Here is a 22,500-nt window from a genome sequence, read left to right as displayed (position 1 = left end):
AACAAAAGAATACATTTTTGGCCTCCATTTATGCATTCGGTCTATAAAGTACCAATCGCAGATTTCTCATATCACATTTTCCCTCAAATTACCGTTACCATGGCAACGATATAAGGCATTTCTTCGAGCCTTAAAATCAGCATAAATTGTGTTTTTTGAAAAAACGGGACGGTGAAATCTTCCCATACAGCGTCACCTGATAATGTTAGAAATAATCTCTTAATATATTTAAAACCGACGTAAAGATAGCAGAGTAATAATAAATCTCAAAAAAGAAACGACAGTTTTCAATTTACAATACATGTTTCGACGTACTCATGTCATCTTCAGTTGCAAATGAGGTTTTTTAACGGTCGTACACTTTATTTATATTAAGGTACGTTACAAAATTTCGTGTCAAAACTTGCGTACAATTTGAATATGAAGTATGAAATGCGCAGGAAACAAAAATAGCGCACATAGCAATAAAATAAAAGACAAAACTGAGAACAGCGTAATTAAAAAGAAAGAGACAAATGTAAATGCCTCAACTGCTGATTAAGAATGGGATTTTCCCATTTAATGTGTAATGCCTCTTTGATCTTAATTTGGAATTTTGAGGCGGCTGAATCTAAGATCGTGAAACATTCTGTATTACAAGAGTCATGACAGCCCCTAGATGACGGCAGGTGTCTGTAAACATGCGAAGACTTGTCCGACAAGAGAAGCTCACGAGCACGTGTACAAAGGTGGCGAGTGGTCTCCCCAATGTAGCTGGCATTACAGCCAGCTACATGTTGGCCAGTTTTCTCAAATCGCCCAGATTAAGTTAGGACAACTACTCAAACATTATTGTGAAGCTGATTTAGATGTTAAGTTGGTCTTTAGTACGTTTAAACTTAGAAACATGTTCAGCGTGAAAGATTCAGTACCGCAAGGTCTACGTTCGCGTGTTGTTTATATTTTCGCTAGAAAGGTGAGCGAAATCAGGGGTACTTTATTTTCCGTGAACCATTTAAAAATCATGAGCTGACGCGAGCAACTTTAGAGAAGGCCATTTCCGAGTTCACGCCTGCCTCCTCTTCAAAGTGAGTCTAAGTGCGAAGTATTTGTGATGGTAATAAGGTCTCCTTTACATATGAATGAAAACTAATTTTCATAACAAAAACTTCGTACTTAGACTCGCCTTGAAGGGGAGGCAGACATGAACTCGGAAATGGCCTATTGCATGTGTGACTTACGCGCACGCGCTCAGCTGAAAACCCTTTCGAGCCTCCTTAAAAAAGGGACATTCTCTTGGAGATTTTCATCAATGTGCCTCCTTTTATTGGCCTTCTATTGTTTATAAAAGCACAGGCAGCCCAGGCTCGGTCTCGTAAAGTTGTAAGAATTTGTTTGGGAATCTCAATAACAGACTCAAAAAGATATTTACACGCAAAAGTTCTCAATAAACTAAATGCTACATCACCGTAAACTGGGTTGCATGTGTTACGTGTTATATTACTCAAAAGCAGAAGGCACTGAGTTGGGTGGTATTGAACTGCAGCGTTCCAGTAATTTTTTTTTTAAGTGGGGGGGGGGAGGGGAGGGCGGTGATGTAGACCATTTGAGGGGTCACCCAGACGTCAATGGCCCTTTGGCTCACACGTTCACACGTTGAATTATTTTGTAACGTTGTGTCCCGTTTTGAGGTCTTTTACTTTATAAATAACAAAACACACCCTTGAGCGAAACTCACTCATTTCTTCTTTAAAGGGGCTATGTCACTCAAAATGATATAATCTATGATTTGGGGTGCAGAGATGTCTCAGTGACGAGAGCACTCGATTTGATTTGCGTTAATTGTTTATTTCAGTTTCAGTGTTCCCAATTAGTGCTCCAGCGCTAGAACGACTAGACACTTAATAAGTTGCTTTCGTTCCCTTTTTTTCCCAAAATGCCCAAAAAATAAAATGAAACATTGCAATAACCACTTAAAACTGTTGAACAACATGAAAGAAACACTGCAAAAGCAAAGAGAAGCATGGATGGATATAAATGTACAAGATTGAAACGGATTACATTTGGGTAATCTTGAAAAAAGTCGGCCAATTTTTTTCAAAATTTTGACAAATCGCCTGGATGAAGGTCGTTTATTTCTCAGAACCATTTCGTTTGTGATGAAACGATAATTTTATCAATAAAGGAATTCGACATTACCATTTTCGAGTTTTAAATTCGTGATTAAGCAAAGATTTTCTCGAAACACCCAAAAAAAAAACCTGACAAAGCCCCTTAAAGTGAAGTAGTCTGCAAAAAAACTAACTGCAAATTGCTCTGACAGAAGTTTTCCTGCATGTCATGCATGTCTAGAGTTGCACTAAGCAAGCGTTTATGCCACACACTACGGAAGGACTGAACATGTTGTTTCCGCTTCATAATTTCTCTTCTGTTCAGTCTAATCTCATGACAGGTCACAATTTTTTTTAGTTTACGTTTGCGTCAAATGGTATCGCAAAAGCCGGGAGTTACGGTGTAGCACTTTTATTTTATTTTTTGCGGATAGTACTTGATCCGCAAAAGTAAGTTCCGGCAGAAAAAAACACGAGCAAAATTAAAAACCGTAAAAAAATTACTCCCCTTAATATAACTAAAAGTGGCTTTTAATTCATATACAGTGGGGTCAAAAAGATCGTTTATTTTGATATTTGCATTGAGAAAAAGCATTGGAGCTTGCTACAAACAAAATGAAAAGGTAAAAGGTTAAGTCAATACTTTTCCAGTTTCTGGGACAAAGAAACGAACTCAAAGCAGTCAATCAAAAGGTCACGTTAACCATTTTCTAAAGCCATTTTCTAAGGCCTCCAGGATGCCACAAAAAATTACCAATCCGCAAAATAAAAGTCCCGCAAAAACTTCATGCTACACGGTAACAGTAAAAGGCAAGCCAACAGACAGATGAAGAAAAAATAACACAGTTTTGATATAAAACTCTGAATTTCCAATTGTCAGCGAAAGGTTAATAACAATCGACCGTAAAAACACTAAAATTCCTGGGGAAGGGCACGATGTTCTGTCAGAAGGAAGAGATTAATCATGTGCTAGGCAACAACAAAGGTGCACGTGATCACCTTGTGTCAAGGTTCTTGTTTACAATGAATGAAGAATGTTCATCGCTCGTCACTTTTTGAGTTAAACAATGTACTTTTTAGCCAAGAAACTTACGTCTTTCGTTTTTTAATTTTGTTGTAATATTTCACTGAATATTTACATTTCATCTATCGGGTCAGGAAGCCTTCTTTGTCGGGTTATTGACACGTGACCGGACTCTTATCTGGAACAAATTTGATCAATCCCTTCACTGAAGAACCATTTCTGTCAATAATGAGGCAAAAAATGGACACCAAGCTGTCTTTCAAATTCTTGACTGACAACAATTTGTCGAATTTCAAATTGTTTTTTTACCTGAAGACTGTGCAGAGTTGAGTACAAAAAATAAAATTATAAATAGCCAGAAAATTGTAAACGAAGACTACTCAAGGTGTTTGGATTCCGTCTCCGGTATTCAACTCGAATAAGTTACCAGAGAATTTGCCGTTTGGTTTCAGTGTTATACATAACATCACAGTTTATAAAATATTAACGAAAACTCGACGAAGAGATAAATCAGCGACTAAATTTCTTGTGCACGTGGCGTGGCGATCTTTATTTCAAGCTTCTTATGCAAATTTTTGACACAGAATGTTCAATTACAAAACCGAATATTCCACTTAAAGGTCGTTAAAAAGCTTTTCCAGCGTAAAATTTATTGAAACAAACAAAATATTTGCCATAAGACAGAGATGCCAACCTATAGAGATCTAAAATCTGGAGATTTTTTCCATCCGGTCTCCCCACCCCTCCCCCCTCGATCAACCTAACCACTCCCCCTCCCCTCCTCTTCCCCCCCCCCCTAAACGCACCCACCCATCCCCCAGCAGCTCCTTCAGAATACAAGAATATTCTGCCACCATTGTGAATTTGCGGGAAAACAGGGTACTTATGTCAAGAATTTTTATTGATGAATCGAAGATCCAATCAAACAATCGGTTATATGGCTATGACAGCTAAAGGAAGTCATTTTGTCTAGGTTTGAAACTAAGAGATGAAGAAATGCATTAAGAAACAATGAAGCGAGTTTGAAAAAAATCGATCTTTTTTAAACTTGGGGATGCAATTTGAGTCTAAAATGGAGAAACGTCTGTGAAAGGTTCAGAGTCGTTTTTATCCGGGAGATTTAATGACCCGTACGGGAGACCGGGAGATTCGTTCCGTATCCGGGAGACTCCCGGATAATCCGGGAGAGTTGGCATGTGTGATAAGAGGCAAAAAAAGGTAAAAGTCACTGCTTACGAGCCAAAAGGCACATCAGGCCGGCGCTTATCTCGAGTTTCCCTAGCATGAAGCGACCAGGAGTATTTATACGCCCCCCTGGATGGAATGCTAGTCCATCGCAGGGTTACCCCTAGTATTTCGCCGGTACCCATTTATACACCTGGGTGGAAGGAGGTACCGTGAGAGTAAAGTGTCTTGCCCAAGAACACAACACAAAGTCCTCGGAAAGACCTTGACCGTAAATAAAGAACCACAAAAGAGACATCAAGCTTTCTTTCAAATAATTCTTCGCTGTCACATTTCAATTTTTTTTTACCTGAAGACTGCAGAGTTCAGTACAAAATAAATGTAAATTGCCAGACAACTGAGATGCGACTTCAGTAAACACTGATGATGCATTCAAGGCGTTCGATTCATTCAATGTTTGTTAAACCCATACAGAATTTGCCATTTGATTTCAGTGTTGTACATAACACTAAGTTAGTAAAATGTTAGAAACAAAGCTCACTTGACATCCAACGGCGAAAAATGCAATTGTTGTCGAAGACCATTACTCGTTGCTTTAAAGATTCCAAATATTTATTTTTTACCGCCTGTCTTATTAATCCAAAAATGTTCACTTAATTTTTGACCTGATGGTAATGTTTTGTGAGTCGTTTTACTGTTTTTGCTCCAAAACAACTCAAAACGGGGCGAAAAACCATTTTTTACAAAAACTTGCGTTTAGACGCTAAAACGAACGTTGTCCAAGATTTTCCAGTCTTAGTTAAGAACTCGTTACTGAAACATCTGTGTTGATTAGGCCGCTATGGGAATTTAATAGACCAAGAATCTTGTGCAAAAGCTTTGGGAAACATTTTTATGGGAAATTGTTTCATTTTCGTTCAGACTGACATGAATATCATCACATCAACTGAACCGTTTTCATTTTCCAGACACGTTTTTCTATTTGTTTCTGGTTTAACTGAGCAGCGAGTAGGGGAAAACGGCCTGTCCAATGTCAAGATTTTTTTGTGTTTCGCGTTTGATCGCGCTGTGGCCTGGCCTATAGCTAATGCGGGTCTTCATCACCCTGATTACATAGATAGTATGATCTATAGATCTGCACATGGTCTAGCGTGACGAAACTCGTTGAAGAATAATAATTAGGAATATGACCCGTTTTCGCGCGGCTTAATTTTTTATGCCTGTCTAGAGGTCAATCGTTTACAATTTTAATTAAACCTCTTTTTCTTAGCTTCTCAGTGTTCTGTATAGTCTAGCTTGTTTTATAACTAGACAGTTCCGTATTGGGCTGTATTGAAAAGACAGATCAAACTGTTTCCAGTTTATATTATCGAACGTTATTACGACAAAATGACTGGATGGTATCTTACATTTTTCAGTGGCTAAAAAGTAATACTGTTTTAAGCCCCATTTACACGAGCAATTTTTCCTTGACAAGTTTTCCTTGACAAGGAAAAATTGCTCGTGTAGATGGGGAATAGTGGACAAATTTTCCTTGTCAAGGAAAATCTGGCGCGCTAGATTTTCCTTGACAAGGAAAAATTGTCAAGTCTGAAATTTGCTCGTGTAGATGGACAACAAGGAAAATGTGACAAGGAAAACTTGTCATATTATTCATTTACACTACCAAGGAAAACTTGTCAAGGAAAACTTGTCAAGGAAAACTTGCTAATGTGTACAGTCGGCAAGTTTTCCTTGACAAGTCCACTTGTCAAGGAAAAATTGCTCGTGTAAATGGGGCTTTAATGTATTCCATGTATTCCAAGAAACAAATTAAGGGCGCGTTCGATTGACCCTATACGTGGAGTGATGATTACAACGGTATGTTTGGCGCGTTTCAAAGCAGCAAGGATAATAAAAATATGTTTAAAATAGCATTTCAGCAGATGTTTGACAATTTCAATACGAATCTCCGTAAAAACGAAGGATTTTAAACTTATATTCCATGTATTCCTATTCCGGAATACGGTCAATCGAACGCACCCTAAGTTTTGACTAATTGTACCGCAACTCTGCGAACGTGACCGTCACACTCGTGAATTCTACGTGAGGCCAAAAACTTAAAACCAAGGGGAAATTAGCTGAAATTGAAAGTGTTACGGTAAATCTTAATTCATCGTCATGGCTGAAATAGCGGATCATTTTGAGAGAAAAGCAAGGTTTGTGAACCAAAGTGAAGCAAAACTAATCCGAGAAAAACTGGAACGACTGGTGATCAACGTTCTGTCACTGGTGGAAAAGCGAGATAAGCGATTTCAGAGCTCTCTAATCAAAAGCGGAAGTGTCTACGAAGGAGTGAAAGTTGGCAAACCAGATGAATTCGACTTCATGATCAGACTTAACTTGCTTACGGACAAGGCTTCATTTCATCCTTGTGACAAAGGAGAAGGCTACGTGAAGCTCGACCTGGATGAGTACGATTGGAGAGAATTCAAAGATGAGGAAGGCTTCTTCAACCCAAATCTTCTCTGCCGCCATTTTAAGAAGCTCGTCAACGAATCTTCAAGCGATGCCGAAGTACCCGACGGACTCCGAATCCAGCGTGTCCGTCGAGAATATTTCGATGGTTCCTGGGGACCTGTGTTTTCAGACCTGCTAGGAAACAGCAGTGGCCAAGAAAATCCATCTGGTGTGATGTACTCGGAAACGCACGGCCCGGCTACCACACTTTACATAGATTGGGAAGGTGGGGAGAGTTACAGAGGTTTGAAAATAGGGGTTGACTTGACGCTAAGTTTGGAGTACCCTTCATCAAAGCTTCCGGTTCAGCTGGCCAAGCTTCCACCGGAAGTAGACATGATTCTCCAGAAAAGTGGATTTCACGTGGTTCCCGCTGGTTTTGACGTCTGGCGAATCTCATTTTCCATGGTCGAACAAGAAGTTTTGTACACCTCTCCTGAAGGTTTCAAAGCATGCTACCGAGTTCTGAAAATCGTCAGAGATGACGTCTCGGAGAGCCTAGGACTGAACCCGTGCTTAGTTCCATCGTATATGTTCAAGACTGTCCTTGTGTCCCACTTGTTTACAACACCGGGACATCTCTGGGAGAAGGATCTTTGGTCCCAAACGATAATTCAAATCTTAGATCTCGTTTTACAAGGCATGAAGCGAGGAGGAATTCAAAGTTTCTTCATACCGAGGTACAATCTACTTTCTGCGAGGGATCGCGACCATAAGCTGCGCCAGTTTGTGGTGGAAGAGATGCTGAATCAGATGAAGGGTTTGAAAATGGCGCACACTCTAGAGGAAGCTAGAGAAACAAAACGACAGATCAGGGTCTTAGAAATGGTGGACTTGTGGGAATACATGATCTCAAGCGCTCTTAGCGGAAAAGATCCGACTGCCCTGTGGAATAAGATGTTTCTTAACATTGGCAACGTTCCGGGCTCGCGCAAGTTTGGCTGGTTCTGGAACCAATTCTCTGACCTCAATACGACAGAGCTCGATGAAGACGCATACAAGAGATTGAAGGAGATATGGAACATTGTGGAGGAAGCGTTCAAGCAGTTACTGGCCACGTTGCAAGGGGAGCTAAACATGTTGGTCCAGAAGTTCTACATCAGAACTTGCGAGAAGAAAATGAAATACGAGCTTGAACACAGAGGCGTGTCGGAGTGTCAAGTCGAGCAGGTTCCCATTCGTCTAATTGTCTCTGAGATTTTAGAAGATATTGCAGAATGTTACATCGAAGAAGAGAATTCATCTTGGGCAAATCTTCACAAAGCACTTCCTCCAGAGTTCACCCCAACGTGCTTCTTATCCGACGTTGCGGATGTGACAGAGAGGGAAGGAAGTGTCAATGGCCTTTCACTCCTCAAGCAACGCCTCAAAGACTATCTCTTGTGGGTCCCAGAGAATTACCTCATGACCCTAACTGTTGGTTATGTTCGACACATAGCTTTGCATGCTAAAGACATATTAAGACGGAAACTTGATTACATAACCATACCAGAGTTAGATTTGGATTGAACCGGGGGACTATTAGCTGTCTAGTTTCCAGGCCATCATCAAGTGGTGAAGTTCGTGTGTGCAACAGTCCCATTACTTCCTTGGAACGATTCTGGCGGATTTTGTCTTCAGACTTTTACTGTTTGGTTTCAATTTAGCCGAGAACATCTATAAATAAATTTTATAATATATGTGGCATACTCTCGAAATTAACCTTTCGCAAAAACTAGAGAGTAAAATTGTCAGTTAAGTCTTACAGGGAAAGAAGAGTAAGAATATATCAATGTAATTCAAACTTCATTTTCTTTGTATTCTTGATCGTTTGAGGAAAATTAACTATGGAGTCGATAAGATGCGTAGGGTAGCCTCGCCCTTCAAGACGGGCTTTGAATCGAGATAGTGCCTCCTCAAATGTCGTTTTTGAAGAGTTTTTTCGGCAAAACCTACTACTCTGTCCGTTGTTAAAACCCTTCTTGACACCTGGCGGATGACAAGAGGTAAAATGCTTCAATTAGTGTATTGGAAGGTTTCAGTCGGCGCGGCTGGTGATATGTTTTGATATGGAGAATAGATTATTTATGGAATCGTTCTCCTTTGTATACTGTTGTCGGTCTAGGAAAGCGATCTCCTTTTATGAAATTTAAGCGGTTAACTTTATGGTTAGATTGAAGTTGTTAGCTTGTACAATGAGCAGGTTGATTTCCTGTTTATCTACGTCCCATAGTGAGAAAACGCCATCGATGAAACGTTTCCATATTGTTGGTTTAACTTTGTTTCGATTTCTGGGTGGTAGACAAAACACTTTCCCTCAGTCCATACACTACCCCAATGGACTACTCTAAAGATACTATTTCGAACTTCGTCTCGGTCCATAAACACGCAAAAAAAGAACGGGGCCAATATCCAGCCATCTTGACAGAACAAGCTTGGTCAATAAAGGATTTATTATACGACTTAAAACACCAAAAAATGATCTTTGATCTTGCGGGACCAAGCGAGAAATCCCGAGCTTGCAAGATAGCTCCATCTCCAATCACAGCACGCGATTTGGTTCATCTTGCGCGATCACGGAGCTAGTCATATAATAAAAGTGTATAATCATTTCAGTTCTGTCAATAGTACTCATTCGAAATACTGTTAGTACTTTTTAGAGGTAGTCTATTTGGGAAGTCCATAGGGGTAGTGCATGGACTGTGGGTCAGTGTTTTGTCCACAGAAATTAAAACAAAAATGCTAAGCTAAGAGTATAGCATGGCTAAGTTAAACCAACAACATGGAAACGTTTCATCGATGGAGTTTTCTCACTATGGGACGTAGATAAACAGGAAATCAACCTGTTCATTCCACAAGCTAACAACTTCAACGTAATGATAAAGTTAACTGCTTAAATTTCAGAAATGAGATCACTTTCCTAGAACGACACCATTATACAAAGGAGAACGATTCCATAAAGAATCTATTCACCATATCAAAACATATCACCAGCCGCGCCGACTGAAACCTTCTAATACACTGATTGAGGCATTTTACCTCTTGTCACGCGCCCGGTGACAAGAATGGTCTTATCAACGGAGAGGCTAGTAGGTTTCGCCGAACAAACTCTTCAAAAACAACATTTGAGGAGGCACCATCTCGATTCAAAGGCCGTCTTAAAGGGCGAGGCTACCCTACGCCCTGGTGGGGCGTCTCTCCTCCTCTCTCTTTTATCCTCTTTCTTCCCGTTTTCTCTTCGCCCCATCCTCGACTAAGGAGTATGTTCACAGCTAGGCTATTCGGGGAGAGCGGTTTCAACACAGGCTTATTTCAAGGACCTAAATTCAATCGATTTTAGAACTTGTTACAGAAACGTTTGTGTTGATTAGGCCAGCCTGTCTGATGTCAATATTCTCAAAAGCCGATTAACTTAATCCAGGATTAGCGTAAACTTTTGTTTCACGTTTTCAACTTTTTGGTGAAAGTTTCTTTTGCTTATTTTTGTTTTTCATGATTGATTTCTTCTCATGTAAAGTTCTGCCTAAAATCTGCGTTGAACAGCATTTGGGAGTAGAGAAATAAACTGCTTGGTTAATTTTTAATCTTAGATTAGCGTTAATCGGCTTTTGAGCAACTGGGCCCAGGTCTATAGCTAGTGCGGGTCTTGTTTCTGACAAACGAGCATGATTAGGCATATGATCCGTTTTTGCGCGACTTTATTTCTTTTACCTGTCTAGAGGTCAATCGTTTGCAATTATAAACCTCTTTTTCTTAGCTTCTCATGGTCCTTCATGGTCGCTTGGTATCTTACATTTTTCAACGGCTTAAAAACAATACTGTTTTAATGTATTCCATGTATTCCAAGAAACAAAGGAAGTTTTGACTAATTATACCGCCACTCTGCGAACGTGGCAAATTCGTGAATTCTAGTTTTCAAAGGCGGAAGTGCTTAGTTAGCTTTATGCGCCGATCAAATCGAAACTTCAACATAACCCCCTCCCCTTCCCCCCGGGCAAACTCCGGGCATTTGACTATCTTCTGTGCCCGGGGAGTGGGGAAGATTGAACCGGAAGTGTCAGGTTTCAAATCATTTTTGGGGTTTTATGCATTGTATGCATACAGGCCCCTAAGTCAGAGGCAGATCTTGATTGTCAGTCAGCTTGTCACTTTGAGGACGAGATCACACGTGACAGATCTCCGAGAGCATAAATAGTCTGGAATGTAGACTGGAACTAGTAAGAATGTAGACTAGTAATTGTACACTAAATGAAATATCCCACAAAAATTCCTTATGCAATTTATTTATTTAATCACTTTCACCACAACAGAGAAACAGGCTGTGGTGGGGGTTGCACAACAGAGCGAGGCTCCAAATTAAGTGCGCCCTTTTTACCCTCCCAACCATGATATACCACAGAAGACAGACCACAACACCGGGAACTACATGCCCTACTCTTTGCGACAAGTGTGCGGGTTCTTTTACGTCCCACAGGATTATGAACATTGAAGGGTTGTGAGACGGGACCTCCGGCTTATCGTCCTTATCGGAGAAGACTAGAGAATCTAACCATTTGCAGATGTAATTACAAAGGCAGCACTTTCTCGTCAGTTATTTAAAGACCCTGAGTGTTGGTCCGGCCGGTCGGAGTTGAACTCACGACCTCCCGCGTGACAGCCCCGTGCTCAACCTGACTGAGCCACCGGCGCTCAACGTCATCTGCCAACACTACACATCAATACTATTTACTTTATATAGTCTACCGTCAATATCTACTCGACAACCACTCGACTTTTCCTTTGTTTCGCGATCACTGAAGCGATACTCTACAAAGTCGAGCTCGTTTGAACATACCACTCGACTTGTAGAGCATTATACTGCACGCGAGTATGCGCAGTCGAAGTCGACTTAACCCACAATTCTCTGTTTCGTCATACTTGTAGAGTGGTTGTATAGTCCGTGTATAGTACGTTTGAACACCTTATACCCAACAACGCTATACAATGTCGATCATACAAAGTCGAGTGTTGTATAGTGCGTGTATAGTGCGTTTGAACAGGCCTTTACTCCTCATCACCATTCGTTATTTTACGTCACTAGTCGTTAATAGTCTTTGCAGTTTGAGGCCAACCTCGTTCCCAGGGTCCTCTCTCTTCCTTCCTCGAGGAAGGTACGTCTCGTTCCAGTCCTTAGTCACCCCAATTTGCGCGCGAACTTTTCAAAAACAAAATGGCGGCTGTGTCGAGTGTCTGTCTCCCCGAGATCAAGAGAGACCTTCTTTTCGCGGTAAAAGAATGTTCAGAGAGAGGTTTGCTCCATAGTGCCAAGTGGTAAGATAAGCTTGAGTAACCGTTGACGTTTTGTTTTAATTGATGGATGAAGTGAAGTTATTAATCAATAACCTAAAATGGTTCGATTGCCAGGGTCTGTTGTCTGGGATGGGATTCTCAAAGAAATGCGAGCACTCCTTTGCAGGAGTTGTCAACCTATAACCTTTTGATTACTAGTTCGGATGCTCTACTGCTTTACTCGCTTAGGGGAGTAAATTTCGAATTTTGGTCTCACTTAGGGTGTTCTGGGCAAAACAATCATATGTAGCCGTGAAGGTCTCCTTTAGGGTTGTGCGCGAAGAAATATAAAAGTGTATATTGACATTTAACATTTTTTCACATAGGTGAAAGAATTAGATGATAATGTCTTTGCCATCATTAAAAGTCACTATTTTTTATTTCTCTGTGTTTTAATGTGGTCCCTTTTAGGGGTCAAAAAAGCCTGGACCATGCCCAGATTGGTCCCCTCTAGGGGTTTAATTTAAATTTAAGCAATTGATTATCGTCATTTTATAGACACCTGAAAAATTCAGGCAGCTTCAACGGAATTCAAACCCATGACCGCTGCGAAGCTGATGCAATGCTCTGGTCCAACTGAACTTTGAAGCCACAGTTAAGAGCAGGTCCAATTTTTTTCAGTACGCATTATCCATTCTCCTCAGGCTTTGTCGCCGGGAGAGGACAAAACACGGAGCCCTACTCCATGGAGTACCCTATGGACTACCCAAATGGAGTACCCTAAAAATACTATTCCGAATGAGTACTGTTGATCCATGTCTAAGCGGCATCTCAAATAGTGCTTACTTAAGCCTCAACACCCATTTTAATCACCATTGTTCAACAGTATTTAAGTCTAAGCACCCATTTTAAAAAGGTTAGCTTTCGATTATTGTTGTGATGGCCGATTACTTCATGTAAGCTAACCTTTTTAAAATGGGTGCTTAGACTTAAATACTGTTGAACAATGCTGTTTGAAATGGGTGTTGAGGCTTAAGTAAGCACTATTTGAGATGCTGCTTACACATGGATCAACAGTACTCATTCGAAATAGTATTTTTAGGGTACTCAATTTGGGTAGTCCATAGGGTACTCCACGGAGTAGGGCTCCGCGTTTTGTCTTCTCCCTTTGCCGCCTACTTGCGCTTTATAGACTAAACATAGAACTTGTGAAATTGTTAACCCCACAGCCCAGTAAATAAAAGGAAGAGATATCTTCTTTGTTTGAGACTCTGGGGTACTTGGATACTCTCTTTGTTTCATTTTCTGCTTCTTAGCAACTGCTACAAAAGCACTCATCACAGGTGAAAACAACTGCTCGTAAACTCCAAGATTCAGCTATAACCTAAATGCAACTTCAATATTCCACACAAGCCAGCACTTTTGAGTTGACCTCTTTAAGCATTTTTGGTGTTAAATTTAGGTGTCATTTGAACCAAATTATCACACAGAAATTCAATCCTTGGCATTTTTTTCCTTGCAGGTCTTCAGAGCTGGCCTTTTCTATTCCATCCTTTACTTCATCTGTTTACCTTCCCAAAACTGATTATTCTGATGAACAGTTTGTAAAAGATTTTGATAAATATACACTGGGTAAAACTTTCTTTGATCTTAAGGAGTTTGACAGAGCAGCATTCTTTTTGGAAGGATGCACAAGCCAAAAGGCATACTTTCTTTATATGTATTCACGTTATTTGGTGAGTAATTATTTGAATAGCTTTGCAAGTGTTCTTTCTTAGATAGTCCTAGAAACCAGGGTTGAGTTGCTTGAATCATGGTGAATGCTGACCATTAGTTAACTAAAACCTCAAATCTCTTGCTTCTCTTGGACCTACAGTTAATTTAAGGTTGCTCAAACCAGTTTCAACACTTGAAAGAAATGTTCTTATTAGAAGGATTGACACTACAACACTAATTATCACTAAACAGCAATGTTGTGGTACTTTATCAAACACCAATTATTGTTGAAAAAGATTCGGTCATTTTTGTGACGTAAAAAGCTACTGTGGCAACAGGAAAGCCCTGCAAACAGATCCCTCTTTTGGGACATCTTTTTGAACTCAGAGCAGCACCCATCAAGACAGCTAGAAAGTATTTTTGCAAGACTGGTATGAACCACATATGAGTTTAATCTAGAGCTGTATCAAGACTTAGGTGATTTCTACCTATTTTAAATCTCTGACAAACGGTTCTGTGACCTGTGGGCACGCCTTGAAACAGTTGTACAAGGCTATATGTAGCTCTAATAGATGATCATACTTAAAAACATATCTTTTTTAGATATAATAATTACCCAGTTTAAAGTTATGGCAGACTTTACTTCTTCAAAGGAAAATGTTACATGGCACATACCGAAAAACCGCTGGCTGCATTAAACTGAGAAAACTGCAACAATATAAATCATGTCTTATTATTGTTCTGAGAGTTCTTTGGCAGAGGCTGAATTCAGATTTTTCTGAGATTTTCATAATTTGCCCAGGCAAGCCCAACCAGAATAAGTCTTACAGTGGAACCCAAGTTTAACGATCTTTGCTGCAACATTATTCCTGGTAGAGCGGTTTTCAAATGACTGTCGTAAAACCAAAACCAAAGTAATTACTTTGGCCAATCAAAAAGCACGGAGACAATCCAGTAAACCAATCAAAACTCCAAGTAATTACACATAGCCGACACGAAGTGTGGGAAAATGTGCACGCGCAAGCCACGATTGGTTTTGGTTTCACTTCTGATTGGTTGAAAAAATGGCATGAGAACTTTCAACCAATCACTGAGTGAAGTAAATGCAAAACCAAAGCAATTCACTAATAGACCAATTTCAATATATTAAAATTCAGTCCCAAACAAAAGGCATCAACTTGAGGCTCTGGGGAATAACTATAAGGATTTGTTTGAGTTTATTCCCCAGAGCCTTGAGATGATGTCTGTTGTTTAGGACTGAATTTTAATATATCGAAATTGGTCTATTACACTGTCGACACTGAATTGAAAACCGCTCTATAAAGATCAACATTCATTTGCCCAACAAAAGTTATAGCAAAATGTATGGGGCAGAACCCCGGTATAATTATATTCCTGGTCTAACAATGGGAATGTCGTTGACCGAGCGCAAAATATTTCGGGTTATAACGATAAAATCAATATCACAGACCACAGGAAATGCTCATAGTCTAACAAAACAAACTTTTACTACATTAACAATAATTATCGTCAATGTTTCTGTCAACAGTCATGAGTGGTCTTTCTACTCTCTAGTAGCCAATGTTAATTGACATATCTTAAGCCGCTTTATTCGCCACATCCTCGTTGTCCTTTAATATTTAGTTTGTTAATTGAATATCTTTGAATATCTTTATCCCAGTATAGTCATGATATTTTTAGAAATTTTCCCACAATATTGTTATACCGGGAATTCGGGTATAGTGATATCCCGGTTTAACGATATAATTTTAATGCTGCCTTGGCATATCGTTAAAACCGGGGTTCCACTGTACTGGACAATGCTTATTTTTAATGAAGCCTCAATGTAAACTAGTATCATGTGTATGGAGGTGGAAATGAAATTGTGCCATTCCTGGTTGCTATGACCTAATTGATCATCTTCTTACAATGTACTTATTTTGTCATGTTTTGCTGAAATTAAATTAAATTTTATATCAAAGGCAGGTGAAAAACACAAGAATGATGACATGACAGACATTTTAGGTATGCCACAACCCTGAAGTTTAATATTTTTTCCCTCCTCTTGGTATTGACCCTATGGATATTTTTTATGCATCTTTTGCAAATTGTTTTTTAAGGTCCACAAGAAACTGTAGTAAACAAGGCCCTGACATTTTTAAGAGCAGAATTGTGCAAAAAAAGAAAGGATCTTGATGGTTTTGGTCTCTTCTTGTAAGAATTATTGACTTTTTGCCATACTTAATATTAATTTTGCTTTCATTGTAACAATGAACTTTCAAGTGTTCGAATTTGTGAATGGCCCTGGAATTCCATAATTAAATTATTGAACTTCACTATAAAACATTGCAATAAAATATTAAACATGGTTAAAAAAACGGTAAAGAAGTTTAAAATGCGACGTTTTGACTTAACTTGAGTCATTATCAAGCAATGAAAATAAAAATGAACTCGAATATATAATGAAACAAAGCATGAAGTTATGCTGTTTACCCTAGAGATGCAATCCAGTAAAAGCGTAGCTCAAATGGAGTCCTCTTGAGTATTGAGTGAAGGCTTAATTTCCTTTAAATTAGTTAACGAAGAACATTTCATACAGAAGGCAATCAAACTTAGTTTGGCATTTCTTAAGAATAGAGAATTGACTGCTTAAACTAGATTGCATCTCTGGGGTAAACAGCATAACTTCATGCTTTATTTTCTTTATATATTCAAGTTCATTTTTAATTTCATTGCTTGATAATGACTTAAACTGCCCCTAACCGCAAAATACTTTTTTCGCTAAAATGAATCTTTGCACCTGTTCGAAATGCGTTTCAGCCATATTTTCCTTTTTCTAACAAATCCTGTCTTTTTATAGGCTTCAAAACTTGCAAAAAACCAAGCATCTTTTGTTCACGACCGAGTCAGAAGGGGAGTGGGTCTATTCCTGATTTGAGTTCGCAATCAATACTTTGCATGCATGTTTACAAAGAGTTGATACAATGTAAATCAGTTTGTGACGTCAAATCAGGAATAGACCCACTCCCCTTCTGACTCAGCCGTGAACAAAAGATGCTTGGTTTTGAAGCCTATAAAAAGGCAGGATTTGCTAGAAAAAGGAAAATAAGGCCGCAATGCATTTCGAACAGGTGCAAAGATTCATTTTAGCGAAAAAAGAAAATGGGGGTTAGGGGCAATTTAAGTTAAGTCGAAACGTCACATTTTAAACTTTACCGTTAATTTTTTTACCATGTTTAATATTTTAATGCAATGTTTTATACTGGGGTAGTAAAGTCAAATACAAAATTTCTTTTAAATTATTGAAATAATTATATTCTTGTTATTCTGTCAAATCATTTAAATTGGCACTCTATCTTCTACAATTTACTAGGAAAAATTGTACTCAAAAGCTTGAAAGTAGAGCGAGTCATACATCTTTCTTTTACTCCAGCCTCTCACAAATTACAAAGGCTTTTTAAGAGTAGGGCAAACAAAATTAATGGTTTCTGTTGTCACGTAATTGCTTACATGTACCATATATTGTTACGGGAAATCTAGGGCATGTGAATTTTATTACCCACAGAAATACCCAGTAAGTTTTTTGCCCTTAAACCATAACAACTTTGACTACAGTATACAGCACCTTTTCTCTTTCTTTGTTTCTTCTGTTCATCTGTTTAGTAGTTATCCTGGGAGTGTGCGCTCTCTTCTTGTTTTCCATCTAATTTAATATATGACTATGGCTCCAAGATAGAGCTCAAAGGCTGCAAATCTTTCAAATTATACTGAACTCTGGTTCTATTCATTTGACAACTGTGTTTACCTTGCTCAGCCATGTCCTATTAGTTTTTTGTTCTTGACAAAATGAGGTGAGACAAGTTCCAGATCACAGGTGGCATCTTACTTCAAATTCCATTTTTGTCATGGTCAGGTATGGCATAGTTTTGAAGAAACTTGACTTAAGAGAGGATGCATTGGAAGTGATGCAGGAATCTGTCAATAAAGAACCTCTTCATTGGGGCTCCTGGCTAGAGCTGTCATCCCTTTGTAGCGATAAAGAAACTGTGAGTCATATTATCTACTGATTTGTAGCTGCAACTTTTTTAGGACTCCACCACATTGAACCTAAATTACAAACTCCTGACCAGTCCGACTGTATGTGCTGCAGTTGCAAAAATCAATGATGTAACTGACATCGGGCAGTGGACTAAGTATCCTAACCATTCTCAGGAGCTATTACAAAATCGTAGATATGCTGCCCGCTACATAAAGGTTATGTTAGGATATCTATACTTAAATTTCGGCAACAAGCGGGCAATAATAAGACTCTTGACTTGTCCGAAATTGACAGTCATCTGTGGTTAACCATTTTCACTGTATCCCCAGCAGTACTGAAGGAGGAATACCCCCTTTTTAACAACGGACCCCAATTTCTTCAATTGCAAGGCTCAGGGTATGAAATCTATTGTCTATGGCCAACATGGCCACCACGCAAATAAGGCCCTTTGGGCTAAGTGAGACCTGTCTGGGAGCACTGTATCCCACAAATACACGACATGTATTCCCCAAAGACGAATGGATTATGCACCATCCTTGAAATTTAATAAGACCCCACTATTCCTTCGAGATGTAAAAAATCCAGCGAAATAACCACAACTTAAAATGAAGCAATCTCTATGATGACTAACCCCAAAGACGAGAGAATGTGGGCACTGTACTTGTATAATTTATATCTCACATAACAGTCTGAAGACCAATGCCCTAGTAGCTAATGAGCCAGGGGGGGAGGCCAACTGAGGAAGCAGTAGTAGTAGCTGCTCAAATCCTATAACTGGGGCCAGTATGTTGGGAGGCATCAAAACCACACATAGACAAAAGCTGCCTAGTTTCTGAGGTTAAAGCTTTTGTAAGTGGTGTCCCATATTGATAGGCAAAGAGGGATCAGTTGCTGTAGGTAAAATTTGTGAGAACCTACAGCTGTAGATGCATTTGTCCCTTACAGCCTACATCAACCCCATACCTTAAGTTAATACACAGTTTGAAGACAAAAATACGGTTTTTTTGGGCTAGTACTTAAACAAGGAAAGCCAGAATGATGGAATGCCGGAACGGCGGAATACTTAAACACGGAACGCCGGAATACTTAAACACGGAACGCCAGAATACTTAAACACGGAACGCCAGAATACTTAAACACGGAACGCTGGAATACTTAAACATGGAATGCTGGAATACTTAAACATGGAACGCCAGAATACTTAAACATGGACATCATCGCCTTATGACGACTAGCAGTATGCAGTTGAAACGGCGCGATCTACATCACAAGTGACCACATCGTGAAACAAACGAGAATACTTTATTATTATTGTACTTCACCACGATGAATAGCAGCAACCTTTTTTACGACAGTGAAAGGGTTCATATTTCACCATTGTTTGGTACTTTAATTTTTTGCCCCCAAACACTTGTGGGGGGGGGGGGGGAAACCATGTGTTCCAATTGAATTATCAGAATTTTCACAACTGTTCGGTGTTTAAGTATTCCGGCATTCCATGTTTAAGTATTCCGGCGTTCCATGTTTAAGTATTCCAGCGTTCCGTGTTTAAGTATTCTGGCGTTCCGTGTTTAAGTATTCCGCCGTTCCGGCATTCCATCATTCCGGCATTCCCTGTTTAAGTACTAGCCGTTTTTTTGGTCGAATTCATCTTGGAGTTTCCATACATTTACCATGTATAGGAGTGGGCAGGGGGGGGGACATGTAACTACTGCTTGTGTTAGGACCTGGATTTTGAGCTGATATGGCGACCGTCCGCTTTATCTCTCCCCCACTCCCTGGGTTGCTGCCACTTGGGACAGTCAAGAGTGGCATGAGATCCCTGGTATTTACTACAGACAATTGCCTAAAATTGCTGGGTACTCTGGAGCATGTGCTGTTGAAATGTTTCGGTGGGGCAAAACAAAAGTTTTCAACCCTGCAGGACTCAATATGGCTGCCGTATGATTAAGGCCCATAGACTTACTATTTTCCCCTCTTTTGTGGTTGCTATGGCAACAAAGTATTCAAATCTCTAAAGTCTAGGACCCTCTTTCAGGAGTAGTGTCTCCTGGAGAGGGGTGGGTCATGTGACCCACTGAATATAGGGACCTGAAGAACTCCTGGTTATGGTGGTTGCAGCCCTGGTGGGTGTAGGGCCCCCAAGATATTGTTACTGCAGCCCTGGGGGTTCTGGGATCTCTGTAAGGGTATTGTGACTGCAGCCCTGTGGAGGTTCCCTTAGAGAGGATGATGCCTCTCACTTAGAGTAGAAACTGCCTAATGTCAAGGGGAGTTCTTGGGTTTCTTAAGTCTCAAAGTGAGCAAAATAATAACACTACATGGAGTGCCGTCATGACTGCGGCAACCATGCTTACCGACCTAGTTCCTCTCTTCTTGTTATCCTATCCCACAATAAAACGGAAGAAAATGGTCAAATAATTTAGCCATTTTCCTCTTACGAGTGACTGTTCTCGATTTTACTCTGTCTAGTGCCAGACACTTTTACCCATCAGTGGGAGTTGGTTTAGGGGTGGAAAGTTAACAACATCTATGTGTAATCCCTGCTTTCTTTCTTTCCTTTTTTCAGCTCCACTCTCTTTCTCTCCCCTCCCACTGGATGGCACAGTTCTTTCAAGCTCATGTGGCCATTGATCTGCAGATGAATGACGAAGGACTAGAAAGATATGCAAACCTTAGTCAAGCAGGGTTTTCGGAAAACAAATACATCCTACTTCAGACCGCCTTAGCACATTATCATGCACGAGGTATGTATAAGCATTACATTTTAAATAAAGTGCACCTTTCATGTAAATTATTATCAAAGTTTTGAAAAATATGTGAAATCACACCAATGAAAGAAACAAACTTTAAATAAAGCAAGGACTATACTCCAAATTCTCTGATTTTCAATTCCTTTCCAACTCAAGCCTTACATGTATATGTCCAAAACATGTTAGTATTACCAAACTGTTCTCTTAGAGACATGCCTTGTTTAATACTTTCAGATGTAAGTCTTTTGTAACATTTCAAGATTTTCTTACAGATATTCGAGGAGCAAACAACGTCAATGGTTGCCTCTTACATGTATCTGAATAACGAACTGAAATGTCTTTAAAGATCTTTGCATGACGTTCTAGCAAAGCAAGGGTTTTTACATAAAGGGTGAAGTGATCCTTGCAATGAACTGGACAATTTAAGCAGTTGTCTCTTATGTAGACACCTGAAAAATTCAAGTGGCTTCAACAGGATTCAAACCCATGTCCACTGCTATATGGCAGAGCCAATGCTGTACCATCTGAGCTATGAAGCCACTCAGTTTGGAGCAGGTCAATTATTTTGTTGGCAGAAATCTTGAGCCCCCGAAAGTTCCTGTCAGTGGCTAACTCAAAAGCATCTGCTACTTTTGTCACTTCTCTGCCAATTTGAATCACACCTATTTGTATTCCTCTAATGTATTATCACTTCAATTTGTCTAAACCCTGTAATTAATAGAAAGTGTAGAACATGTGAAAATACAGATGGGAGTGAATTGAGAACTTTTTGATGTGGGTCGCTTTAGTTGTCATCTTGTATCATGTGATTTATAGTATCCCATTATCCTATTCTATCCAACAAATGTGGCTGGCTGACCTTATATCTCATATTCAGTACAAAATGTTCACAAGTCTCAGGTCACAGGTCTCGTTCACTGGTCTCTGTTTTACCAGAATGAATACAGAAAAAAACTTAAACATTCATTAAAGTTAACCTTAGGCCTAATTAGACCTAAACAAGAGTTTTTAGACCTAGTGCTGGTAATAGGGAGCTTACGAAACCACGACGCCGATGGCACGACGACGCTACAAAACAATAGGTTTAGTGAGCAAAAACAATGGCTTTGCACGTGCGTTTTACATTTTGGTACATTTCTTTCTTTGGTACATCTCCCAAATGACGACGTGAAATGACCAAATTCAAGGTTCTTTGGAGGACGTAAGTGCATGACGATGATTTTCAGTTCTCTCTTTACGCTTCCAACCCACTCATACCAGTTTAATTCCTCGACATTTACTACACATTTTTACCGCGAAATGACTGAAATAGTTTCGTAGTGATATGAATAACGCAAACTCGTATTTTTAAATTAATTCCTCGTAGCCGTCGTTGTCCTCGTTTCGTAAGCTCCCTATTACAGATGCAGATTAGTGGTAACGTGGTAAGCAAGTTGTTTGGTGATGGGTAAAAGGACAACAGTACTGAAAAATCAGAGTCCTGTGCAGTTAAGGAGTTATGTACCCTGTGGGAAGTATGCAAAAATGCAGCTGAAAAAGCAAAGTCCTACCGCTGTAGGTAGGATTCAAGCCGTACATGTAGGTTTAAATCCTGCCTTGGACTCTAACATTTCTGCACTTCTATGCCTGCAGATTTTGTAGCAGCTTGTGACTTATTCCAAGAAGTACAAAAGAAGGATCCATATTCACTAGAACATATGGATACGTATTCTAACATTCTTTACGTCAAGGTGAGATGTGCGTTATAACCACAGTGCTTTAAATAAGAGCAGGGTTGTCACTAAGGGCATGAGGCCAGAGATTTTCCAGCCTGCAAAATTTGTGTTTGGCTTGATACACAAACCACAAACTAAAGACTTAACAGTAGAGGTAATGACTTGACTTAAACACAAGACAAGCTGCTACAACATCAATTCGTAGCCTCTTTATGAGAGCTGATACACCAAA

General features: G+C 39.6%; 2 protein-coding genes across 2 annotated transcripts; both read left to right on the top strand.

The window, feature by feature from the left end:
* The first annotated feature begins 6,334 nt into the window (after positions 1-6,334).
* LOC138008616 (cyclic GMP-AMP synthase-like receptor) lies at positions 6,335-9,120 on the top strand. The gene has a single exon (XM_068855936.1). The coding sequence runs from the start codon at positions 6,460-6,462 to the stop codon at positions 8,305-8,307; it is 1,848 nt and encodes a 615-aa protein (XP_068712037.1). The 5' UTR covers positions 6,335-6,459; the 3' UTR covers positions 8,308-9,120.
* Positions 9,121-11,966: 2,846 nt separating this feature from the next.
* On the top strand, positions 11,967-22,301 carry LOC138004976 (cell division cycle protein 23 homolog). Its single transcript, XM_068851270.1, has 7 exons — positions 11,967-12,087; positions 13,568-13,781; positions 15,744-15,786; positions 15,882-15,975; positions 17,675-17,807; positions 20,370-20,547; positions 22,186-22,301. The coding sequence occupies exons 1-7, from the start codon at positions 11,987-11,989 to the stop codon at positions 22,299-22,301; spliced, it is 879 nt and encodes a 292-aa protein (XP_068707371.1). The 5' UTR covers positions 11,967-11,986.
* The last annotated feature ends 199 nt before the right edge of the window (positions 22,302-22,500 follow it).

This window comes from Montipora foliosa, chromosome 6 (genome assembly GCF_036669935.1).
Source record: "Montipora foliosa isolate CH-2021 chromosome 6, ASM3666993v2, whole genome shotgun sequence".
NCBI classification, from domain to species: Eukaryota; Metazoa; Cnidaria; class Anthozoa; order Scleractinia; family Acroporidae; genus Montipora; species Montipora foliosa.
This window is presented reverse-complemented; position numbering and strand designations above follow the sequence as displayed.